The sequence below is a fragment of the Brachionichthys hirsutus genome, chromosome 4, assembly GCF_040956055.1.
Source record: "Brachionichthys hirsutus isolate HB-005 chromosome 4, CSIRO-AGI_Bhir_v1, whole genome shotgun sequence".
Lineage (NCBI taxonomy): Eukaryota > Metazoa > Chordata > Actinopteri > Lophiiformes > Brachionichthyidae > Brachionichthys > Brachionichthys hirsutus.
This window is the reverse complement of record NC_090900.1, coordinates 5,186,950-5,199,266: the sequence shown is the minus strand read 5'-3', so window position 1 is coordinate 5,199,266 and position 12,317 is coordinate 5,186,950. Positions and strand designations below refer to the sequence as shown.

Sequence of the window (12,317 nt, the reverse complement as noted above, 5' to 3'; positions counted from 1 at the left end):
TTTACTGGTCCGAAAAAATGGGATGGGAGTGCAAGGAGAGCAGCACAATTGTTGTTGAGGGATTAAGAACTGCCATTCTGGGACCAAATACCTTCAACGGATGCAAAGGTCAAAGGCCAAATTACTCATGTCTGAGCGTGTAAGGACAACAGAAGTACAAGCTCGGGAAGGAAAAGCAACACTGTGGAACTCTTCTTTCAACCCTCACTAAACAATGAATGACTGAAACAGCTGACTGTGCTGCTTTGGGTGGGATCCCTCAGCGATACAGCAAATCCAGAACACACAGAAAAGGATTCGAGATGCAAGCTTTTAATCTCTCGGTTGTCACTTCGCTGTTATTTCCTGTTCGTCTCAGGAAGCCTCATCAAGGTCGCATGTTTGCACAGATAAAGGAGAATTAGCTTTCTGCCCCCGCCCCTCCTGCACGAACCAAACCTCGCTGGCCCAACGCGACTCCTTGTTGTGCTAGCAAGTCATGAAAAGTCACCCTTTTCAGGAAGCATTTGTTCCTTTGAAGAGGAAGAGGTGGGCATGACTTCATCTCCTACAATATTAATTGCACCCTTGCTGATAAGGTGTAAAATGAGATCAGGAAGAAGTGCAGATCAAGAGTGCATGCCAGCACAGATACATCTGCACTTCTATAAATGTTGTGTTCACACCAAAACTGGATCCTCGCTCTACTCAATTTACTCTGCTGGCACAAATGTCACTGTGAGAATATTTTAGTTTAATCGGTGATTGATGCTGGTCAGGCACTGTGATAATTCACGCTCCAGGTATGACCACATCTGGTCTGGGTAGGTATAGAAGGTTGTGTCACGCGGCTCTGGGTAATGGCATAAAGCTGCAGTAAGCTTCATTTCCGCATCGAGGTCTGTGGATCCAGATGTGTGTGACGTCTGGAGAATCTCAACGTTGACAGGCCTTTGTGTCGCGCAAAATTTCTTGCTGAAAATTTCAACTCACCAGCTAGTGCGAATTTGAATCCATTCGTATACAGAAAGTGTTTGTATGTTTTTATACACACATACAGATTCTACAAGCATGTTTGTGTATATTTGCTCCATGTATCCATGTCCGCACTTGAATAGAAATAAAACTGAAACTACTAAATGTTGTTTACCACACAGAATCTACCTGCAAAGATCCATCCTTTGTATCATGTGTGATTCCATCTCCTCTGTTTGATCGACAGGCATCAAATGGCACAAACACACTTGAAAGGGGCCATATTTTCAAAGAGCGAGGATATATTGAGTCACAGTTTTACAGCTTTTGCTCTCTTGCTGGGAAGCCACCTCATATTTCCCCACTCTGTCTTACATGTGAAGCCCCCGTGATTGTGACAATAGTTGTGACCTTGAAATCAAAAGCGCACTTTAACAGAAAAGGAGGTTGACCGTTGTGTCATGTTGTTCAATAGAAAATACATTATCAATTCACGTGCCTTTGTGAAAAACATCTTTATTTCTAACAGTATAAAGGTTTTTATATGCCAGACTTGTTCCAAGGCCAACGCCTCCGGCTATGATGGGAAAACACGCTTACACTTGTGTGTATTTTACCTGAAATGACAAAGATAATCTCTGCTAAATATTAATTTCACAAAGACAATTATTATAGTCCTGGTATTGAAATATATTTTGACTTATATTTTGAAATAAAGCCTGTAAAAATATGCAAGAACGAAAACAAAATATTCCACCGACAATGTAAATTGAGTACAAAGACAATACGTTGTCATTCTATTTTTCTACCTGCCTCAATTTTGCACACACAAAAGGAAAAGAGAGAAAAGCTTGAACATGTAGTGTTTTATTCATTTGTATGTAAATCAAGTCATTTACGGTTGCCTTAACTAATCAAGAATCAAGTGTGCCTACATCTATTAGAGAAGAAAATGTATATGAGAAATACAGAACAAAAATCAGGCAGACTTCGCCCCGACGAGGGTAAGAACATAGTTTTGTCTGAAATCTCTATATATAAGCCGTTTATCTTAAACCCTATCCTTAGTAACCTATTGTTCACATGAATTAAAATGTGAAGGTTGACTCACAGGATGGTTTTGGAAAAATACCTTGGGTATTTGTATTTTTTTTTTATTTTATTTTACTGTACACTACTGAATAGAACATGATCAGCTCATATCTAACAGCTTCTACCAGCACTGGATATAGGTTCAAGCCACTTTCCTTTCTACACCAAATAACAAGTGTAATCATTGCATTGCTACATATACAATATTAAAAGTATATACTTAAGACCTTAAGTAAATCCAACATAGTACTAATGTATATGTATATATCAGATCAAATAAAGGGGAAACGATAAAAGATAAAATCAGGAGCATTTCTAAACTCTGGCTCAATTTCAGGTGGTTAATCGGGTGTAAATCACCTGCTTCACTCTCCTGTCATCACAATGGCTGTAGTTTCTCACACTGATGATGTCAATCATGGTTTTTAGAGAAAGGCAACTTCTGTTTCAGCCACTCAGTCTCACGCACAAATTGATGCTCAGTAAACCTTAAATCTGTTTGGCATCAGCAGTAGGGTTGTTCCCAATGTCAGATCATATGTAGACATTAATTGCAGTAATATTGAGACGTAAACATGCAGTTTTGATGCCTTCATGTTTTCTTTCTACTACCGAGGAGTTTGACTGATTTCTGGGCTGAATCTTCTTCTGCACCGTGACGACGTGTACATTTGTAATCGCAAGCAAAGAGCTCCATCCTTCAAATTGAGCCTTCTCAAAATACTCATCACATACACACCTGGTATTATGATGATCAAAAGCATTTGCACATCTAATAAAGTAAAATAATCTTGAACTCGACAAAATAAGCATGACAGATTTGTGAAAATGTCTCGTCTGTAGCCGTCCTGGTAAAGCAGCATCCTCCTGGACTGTTTGAGCATATTGTCTCCTCATCTCTCTTCAGCAGTTGAGTTCAGCTCGAAGGAAGTAAAGATCGTAGAGAACCGACGTGGGTGCAACGCTCGGGGACCGTAGTACCAGGTGGGAAAACAAACTGTTTTTCATTTATTGTTCTCATTAAAGATAGTTCTGATCCAACACAGCTGACTGTCTTTGATTTGATGACCTTTCAGGCGTCATTCTCACATAGATCGTCCATCTAATCATGAGTCTTCACCTTGACTCTCTCCACGTTGAAGCAGAAGACTGAATATATGTGGTGCTTAACACTGGAAAATAGATTCCAAAGAATACACTTTAGTGCAAAGCTTTGCACCAAAACAAACTAATCCACAGTCCGGCCCAAGGAAGTCGCTGTGTCGTCGTGTGTGATCTGCCCTACAGCTGATGGTGATGATAAGTGTATGAATTCACACTTAATACTAAACATTACTAAAATTATTAAAATTGGTGATTTGCTTCAAGTAAAGCTGACTGCTTTAATGCAGCAACATGTTCGCATGAGAAGTTCACATGCACTGAGAAGCAAACCTAACCGAGCTACAGTGGATTTGTGTCTGTACAGAAAAAGGGCCTCTTGTAGCCGTGTGTTTTCCTGTTCATGTACGTGTATGGATGCTTGTGTGTTGTGTATTTTACGTGTGATCCAGCAATAGCTATGAAGTGTTTGACGTATTGGGGCTCCAGCCCATTTGATAAGCTCTTTCCAAGGTTCTCTTGCAGTCCTGCATCACTGTGCTGAAAACAATGTGAGGGTATTGGACAACCAGCCTCTCCACCGTCTCCTCGTTCACCTGCAAAACACACACACACACACAGTCAATAGAGGACCATATCAGATTTGCCTAAACACATTATTATTAATAACATTTGCCATAACAGGTAAAACATCAGTCTTAACTGAAGCACCACTTGTTTTCTAGAGCTTTAGAACACACGGTCTTCATATGCAGAGGTTCCGGTCTCAGAATTGCACATGTTCTAACCTCAGTCTTCAAAGCACTGAAGGCTTCTGTTGGTTTAAACAAAGACCTAAATCCAACTGTAAAATTGAGAAAACTCCTCTGCTGCTGTGAAAACTGAGTGTCGCAGCTGAAGTCCGAGATCTTTCGTCAACTGCTGTTTTGAAGGTGATTCCCTATTAAGGTACAATGTGTGACTTTTTAAACTAGCAGTGTGCTAGGCTAATATCCAGCATAATAATGATGTGAGTATTACATGCACTTATGCACACAAGGACTGTGGCAATGGGTTTAGCAGCAGAGGATAGCTGAGCTCGGCAGGCTAATAAGGCCTTCTTGTTCTCAGAGGAGCAGAGAGACAAGCAGCTAATAGCCACTCAGGCATGTCCATGCCAGTGCAACAATCTGTCAGCCCATCACCAAGAGCTGAAAGTGAGAAACCATGAGAATCTGACAAAGAGCAGAGGCAGAGGAACCCTGGAGACCTGGAGGGGTTAACCGCAACCCACCCAGAACCAGCCCCCGCCCACCTGCAAGCGTGACACTTTCCAGGGGAAATGATGTATAAACACTTACACACATGTTGAGCACACAGTCATCTGTTGTTGTCAAAGCAGTGACTAAAATTTTCACAGTTTTCAGCAAGCTAATTAACCGACAGCCCTTTGGTTTGTGCGTTTTCTGGGAGCGAAATCGTGTAAGAGTTCCCTGACTGTTGGGACGATGATCTGCTTTGGTTGTCATTCCCCGCCCTTATTCCTGCTTTCTTTTCATTGGACAGAATGTCTTTGTGTGGTGAGTATTTGAAATTCCTCGTCAAGTTGATAAATTGAGAACAAATATAAATACCCACAAAATAAGTTGAAAATGAAATACGCTTGAGAAAACAAATGCCAATCAGATCATAAAAGCAGATTCAAACTCTGCATGGTGCAAATTAATTACGAAAGACCCAAAGGCAACAGTAGCCTATTAATTTTCTTATGGATTGCAGAGGAAGAAACACTGAGCTGGAGTTTTGGACAAAGAGGCTTAAAAAGACCTTTTCAGGATAACATCAATACAGGAAATATAAAATTAAATCAAGACCACACAGTAAAAAAAATCTTTCTAACTTACATCTGTTCCTTGTTTTCGAGTCACGCGCAAAAACTAAATTCCAAGAATGAGTGCCAACAAAGAGTCCTATCCCTGCTCTCGCTGCAGTCTTGAAGATCAAGACAACAAACACTGGCAGAAGCCTTTTTAATTTTGATTAATGCTGTGACACCTCAAACATTAGAAAGGGGTGTGAAAGCAGCATAATAAGAGCATAAATGAGAACATTCAAGCAGTGTTCAATAATGAGCCAGTTTAGACCTGTTATTAGTGTAGGTCGTGGGTGACCTGATCACAGGTGGACAAGCTCTAAATACAGAAGTAAAATGGGGCAACGGTGGCGCAGGTTGGCGGTTCGATTCCCGGCTCCAAATGCAATATTTCCATCACATTTTCCGCATTTGTGTTGCTGCTGTTCATTAGAGCACGTCTTCCCTTTTTTCGGGCCCCTCCATTACCATTAGAGATTGTGACAAGCTGTGACTGACTGCATCTTCTGCTTCTCTACGGTGTATGAGGCCTAGAGGGAGAGGATAATTTTGGGTCTGTAAATTCCTCTTTTTATGGTTGACACATTTGTTCTATTCATTCTTTGAAAAATCATTAAATATATTCTCACAAAGGCAACAAATCAAGTCAGTTTAAATCATAACAGCGGTTTTCAGCAGCAAGGATTCATGCAGCAGCTCTGTCTTTATTTGAGGATATGACCTGGAAGTCCAGTGAATCATCAATTGCAAGCTTTTCATTGACCGTCTTGTCTGTCGACTCTTGGATCCGTTTCAAGAAATGTAGCAACTGATCATTAGCTTTTATTTGGTAGGTGCAGTGCAGAGATGAGTGTGGAAAAAAAGGATCACCAAAACATAACAGAAGTGACTCAACGCCTCATTTTTCACCTTAAATGATAGACTCATGTTAATCTGCTGCTACAGAGTGAAGTTAAAGTTGTTACACCACGTTGGCTGAGCCTTATTAGCAGATAAAACGATAAACTCTTGATTGCCTTCATAGCGTAGCAGGCTTTATTCTGGAGAAGAGAATGAAATATCTCCCAGCATGTTAATCAGGACTTAATTACAATTAAAGCAGAGTTAAAGAATAGACCTGTCAAACTGATGGGAGGCCATAACATTCATTAATGCTAATTTAGTGCCGCTCCACTTGCCGAGTGAGCGCGACAAAAAAAATGGCCCCCAATCAAAATGGTGAATCATTTCCTAATTGCTGGTTGCAGCAATGCTAAATGTCGTCTTGCAACAAGATTATAGATAGCATGAAAACGAAGTCGATTTCACTGATATGTACAACGCTATCCGCTAAAACTTTATGCAGATAATAAAGCGGAAACAAACTTTGTAATTATTTTGTTTGCGTTTCAATTTTGAAACGTAATTACTGACTTACAGCAGAAATGATTAGAATTCAAACCTCGTATTACTGCAAAGGCAAAATTCGATCATGATTGAAGAACGAAGCAATGCGCACAAACTCCTTGAACGCTGTTTGACATTTCTATTTCAATTTGTCAACATCTTGGGAACGATGTCTTCATTAAACAACTCATTGGCGGTAGATGGACAATCAGACATCGTGATTGAAGGCAGGCCTTTTGACTTTGCAGCATCTATTAACTCTGCATCGCTGCATGAAAGGACAACCAGGGTTACATCCTTTTTACAGAATGGACAGGAAAGGCACAATTACAATCCATCTCTCTCGAGAACAAGACTGTGGGCCATCTGCAACCCTCCGTGCCGTGTTGAATGAGATTTGATGACATCACCGCACCTGCTTGGTGAGGGCTGATCCCACCAAATACTGTGGGTAACTGAGAGTCCTTTGGTCCCCAATTGTCTTCAAACAAAATTTGTTACTCGGCAAAACAGTGCTTAACTATGTCAGAAAGTACAGAGGCTTCTGATGACTACATGGTGTTTTTTTGTTCCAAAGCATGCAACCCTGATCCTGTGCATACCGGCATAGAGCATAACCCCCCCCCCCCCCCCAATGCTCCGGGTGGTGCCAAGTCTGTAGGAGAGCTTTATGATAGGGCGGATCACTAGTCGCTGATGATTCTAATCTTTGAGAGGCATCTGGGAGTGCAGCCACCGCTATCTGGAGCAAGGCCTATACTTATAATATTTTCCCCCATTTAACTTCAAAGATGCTGCCCCGTAGATCTAAACGTGGTGTAATGCACGCTGACGGATAATGTGCCGCTGTCAGGGTTTACAAGAGGGCGAGAGAGAGAGAAAGATGAGGGGGAAACAAAAAGATGCATGTCTGATATACTGCTTGGCAAAAGCTGTTATTTGAACATGCTGCACAGTAAATAGCTTATGAGGCTGTGTGCGTGTAAGAGAGGGGGAGCCTGTCAACAACCGCTCCTCTACTTCAGTAGTAAAAGCTGACGATGTGATGGCAAGTCTGACCTCTGCTCTTTCTTGGAGTGATCTCATGCCCTCGCTTTTTTAACAGGGATTTCTTTTATTTTTTTTAAGAGTGATCTTCTGATGCAAATGCACTCCATCAGCACGTAAAATATGCATTTACCGGAAGCGCCGAGCCTTCCCCTAGTAAGCAGCACTGTAAAACACGTCGTAAAGATGACTAATGCAGCAGCAGTTCACAATCTCAGTGGGGGGGAAAGAAGAACAGGGTCGTAAATCCATAATCACAGCCACAAACAAGAAGATGCATATCATATTCGAGCAGCGTGGTCAGAACACCCTCTGAGTGCTCCGAGCAATCAAGGGTGGGAAATGGAATGATGAGAGGGAGAAAGTTAGGAAAGAGAAGGAGATAAAAACGTGGCCTCTGCTCCCTTCTGAATATATCAAACACACTGAGCAGTATAGCGCACAAAACAATGAAATATCGCAATAAAACTGTAGAACCATTTCCAGCTTCTGGAGTTGAATGAATGAGCATGCAGATATCATAACACAAAGATATGTTCAGTGTCTGTTCTCCCAAAAAAAAAAATCTGTATTTATGTTTCCCCCTCTGTGTTTCATTTAAGGTTCCCATCCAGACAAATTTCAAAGTATGCAAAAGCACTTCTGCAACAAAGGTTTGCCTTGAAAGAGTTTTCACAATCAAAAGAATACAATAAAATGCATGAGGTACTGGGAAGCCTGTTTACTTTTAGATCAGTGAGCATCATAATGGTTACTGGTAAAAAAAAAAATACAAACACAAAAGGGAAAGATTCATCTATAATGTTAGAAGTTTGGCTCTCAGGCAGATCAAGAGTGGAGTCAGTTGTATACCAAAATCTGCACCTAGCAAACATATTAGAATTGTAAATGTAATGTGCATATTTTTTTTTAAACATTATTATAAGCTTTCTTCATATCTTGATAGCATCCTTGTTCCCGTGGGGATCTGGCTTACTGGCAGCACTGGTATTTGCAAATTAGGCAGCAACTGGCTTTCAAACAGAATCTACCTTGTTCAGTGGACATTTGATTATCTGTCTTTTGGGAAGTGCAGAGTCCGAGCCAGACATTTTAAAGGAAATGAGCATAAGGAAAACATTTTTGTTAGTGGAGTAGATTTTTAAATTCAGTGCAGGTATGCTATGGGTTTTTTTATTTTCTTTTTCATCTTATTTCCTCCATATTCTTAGGCCATGTGGCAGCCATCGCTGGTCCCAGGCCCATAAAGAGAGACAAATGCTTCCCGTTCTCCGTCTACTCCTATGTACAGAGTGTATCAGTCAGCCAGTAAATACATTTGGGGTAAATGTTTAAAAGCCTGTTTGGGCAGAAGAAGAATGCAATGCATCAAGTCTTAGTAAAGGGCAGCTTAGACAAGTCTGGATTTAAAGAGGCCAGATTTATAACCTTCTTTAAACTGCTCACAGGAAAAGTCCCAGTTGTAAAGTTTGCAAACGAGGGAACTGGGCAACTTAAGCACAGTTTTCCATCTCTGATAAGAGTGAGGAATGAATGGAAGAGGAAAGGAACTAATAAAGGAGAACATTTCCGAACTGCGGAGGCAGAAAAAAGGTTACCGCAAATGTACTCCAAAGGATTCAATATTTCTTAAGGAACTATTGGTGCATTGACTCGGAAGCTTAAGGAACAGACTGCTCTTTACTGCAGAAAGCATGAGCTGAAACATTTTTGATTTAATCTTGGAATTCCAAGTGACTCTCTCAGAAATCTGCAGTGCATGACTCTGGATGTGCATTAAAAACCAGGTCAGGCATAGCTCACGACAACGAAAGTCTGGTCCAGCTCACAGACCCTCATCCCTGCACAATATCAGACAGCAACAGCACTGAAGAGCACGATGTCGGTGCGTATGCTCGCATGCACACACACACACACACACACAGAAATGAGATCTAAACTGAAAAGCGTCAGAGAAAGAGGGTCTGGAGGCCAGGTTTGTAAACCCCACACTCTGTCACGCGTGACAAAGGTAACTAAAGGAATGTGGATGAGGCTCAGCCCAAGCCCTCTCTATGCCAGCTGGAAGAAAGAAAAACATTCCATAACTCAGGAGGAGTTTCACAATTTATATGTTCCTCTTAGGAGAAGACACTTCAAGACAAGCACTGATTAAGCAGAACTAAAATAAGGATGTTGTGGTGACACGGCAGATTAACGTCTGTATTTACATTGCGTTCAACAAACCGGAGCAATCTGGAAAATGTTTTTCATGTTCAGTTAAGGGTAGGGACACATGTTACTGCAGCTTTCTGAAGGGGTGTCATCAGCACATCTCATTCCCACTAGGATGACAATGCAATCTCTTTGCCTTGGTCAGATTCTTGAGCACATGATTGTGGAGTCAAATTAGGTTTTTCAGAGAGTGAAAGGTTAAGCCTGTTGACTACATTTTTGATCGTGTGCATTGACAAGGTGAAAACAATAAAGAGAGAGATGTGCTGAGTTCATGGATATAATGCAGGGAACGATTGGGGTCATTGTCACTATAATATATACCGGTACACACACAAACACACAAGGTCATAAACTATGGTAAATTCCAGAGAAGATTACTGGAGGTCAAACAGGAACAAAATTCCTTGAAGATAACCAAAACAGAGGCACTGTGTGCTTAACTCTGTGCTTCGCATGACCACCTGGTTGTTAAGAGTAAATAAATAAAGGGTCAGCTTGACCCTGCCGTTTCATAGAGTGCTATGATGCGAAGTTCATGGTGACCCTGAAACCAAGAAAGTCCATGACCAACAGTGGATTCCATCTGTAAGTCTATCATGTAACATTAAGCAAAATGATTATTCTGAATTAGGGTTCAATTCTGAATAATTAGAGGAAAGCACTGCAATCAAAGTGAGGCTCCTCTGTATTTAAAGGCGTACTGATGTTTCTTTGGTTTTATTTTAGCCAATTGTTCTTTTGTTCATAGGTCTTTACTTCACACTTTTCCTCTGCAAAAGAAAATAAAACTTACTCACAGCTTTTATATCCACTGTTTTTAATTCATTATAAAGCTGAACATCAATCAGAGGCTTAATCGATCCCATCACAATTTTTTTTAAAGCATGTCTGGATGCAATAAATTTGTCCATACATAGGGTTCAGTGAGGGGCGCTACACTGTCATTAGCATTAAATAGCTAAATAATCACCAACAGAGTCAGATATCAGCCCTTTAGGCCAAAACACGGCTGTGACCGTTTGCTGTCTGTCTCAATATTGAGACAAGGTGCCAAAAATATATGAGGAATCAGTGGGTCTGAGTATTCAGTCCACACTGCGTTGTGTCGACTGTGTGCCCATGACTCCCTGAGATTGTGTTGACCACCTTTGTGATGAGTAAACAGCCCTGGATATGTGAGGACGAGGCAGACCAGACGGGTGGCCAACTTGAATGAACTAATTGAATGAACAAAAGATGTGAGCAACATTCAAAATCAAACAACCTTGGCTGACCTTGCTTAGAGAGAGGGCGAAAAATAAAGTGAGGCAGAGGGAAGAGTGTGAGTGTTTGTAAGCCAGGGGAGGTCAGCTTTGTGTGTGTGTGTGTGCCTGTGTGTGTGTGTGGGGTGCATTTTTATTGAAGGGCAATTCTAAGATTCCCCTTCAGATACTCAGTGAACTCTGTCAGCGTCTCACTTTATTTCACCCCCTCTCCTTCACTGTCCTATGCTCCTGCCCTTTAGAAACAAGATGAAGGGATGATCAGGAGGCAGCTTCAGTTAAGACCACCAATCAATACAGGCCCTCTGCGTAGGATGAGACTCCAAGATTACACACACACACACACACACACACAAAAAAAAAATCACAAACAGCAAATGACACTTTCAGACTGCTTTTCCAACTTTGAACATTCAAGTCCAACCAAAGCCCTGGGAAATAGGACCCAGAGAACGTGTCCATCTTCAGTCGATGCTGCTCGGGCAGCATCTATTCTCCTAATGCCCCTTTGCTTTAAAGGCCTCTAAACTCAGGATCCCTGCCGCTCACAATAACAACACTCATCAAAGAAAGTTTTACTAAACTCCCAAACTCTCATTTCCTAAACGAGACTTAAAATGCTTCTTAACTCTTCACAATACTTCATCTTTGTTTTCCTCACTCGAAACCGCCCGGCCCCGAACAATTAGGTCCTTGTTTATGTCTGCAAATTGCCGCACCGTGTCTATATCTGTGTAGAGTCCCCGGCTGGATGCACCAGTGGAATGGCCATATTGATTGAGATGTCTGTTCTTTTTAACAAGGTCTGTCTGGTTGCTTGATTGGGGGGGTGCAGCAGTGCCCATACCTGTTCCCCAAATGTTGCTCCACCTCAGTTAGTGTAATGGGAGAATACTTCAAAACTGGTCACACAAAGCACTCGTTTAGAGGGTTGGGGGCAATTTGTGAAGTAAATAGGGAGCATTTACTTCATTATTTCTTTTTATTAATATAATTCTCACAGATTCATTCTTTAAATCCATTTCTATTCTTTTTTTCCTAGAGGGCATCGCTCCTTTTATTTTCTGTTCTCCTCCCGTGTGTCCTCCATCACTATGATAACTCAAGCTCTCGCCGCCACCCGTCCCTGAAGGGGCCAGCAGCAGTCAGTGTCATTACTCTCCTAGTCTGGCTCCTGCTGACTATAAGAGTTTGCTCCCCCCCGCCCTATCCCTCTCTGTTGCACAACCTGGACTGCTCATTTGTTTTCACCCTAATGAAGTTGCGGAAAAGAAGCATGTGGATGTGGATAAAAGAGAGGAAGACAAAGACTGAAATAGACTTAAAGAGAAGGTGTACAAAAAAAACAAAAACAGGTTGAGATCATGTGAACAAGCTGTGAAACACTCCAAAATTCCACTGAGGCT

The 12,317-nt window shown here is 41.4% G+C and overlaps 1 protein-coding gene across 1 annotated transcript in view; it reads right to left on the bottom strand.

The window, feature by feature from the left end:
- Window positions 1-3,605: 3,605 nt before the first annotated feature.
- Window positions 3,606-12,317, bottom strand: part of fbxl17 (F-box and leucine-rich repeat protein 17) — a 155,694-nt gene continuing 146,982 nt past the window's right edge. The window contains exon 10 of the mRNA XM_068738716.1: window positions 3,606-3,743. Coding sequence (XP_068594817.1) covers window positions 3,606-3,743 — 138 coding nt within the window. The remainder of the gene's footprint in view (window positions 3,744-12,317) is intronic.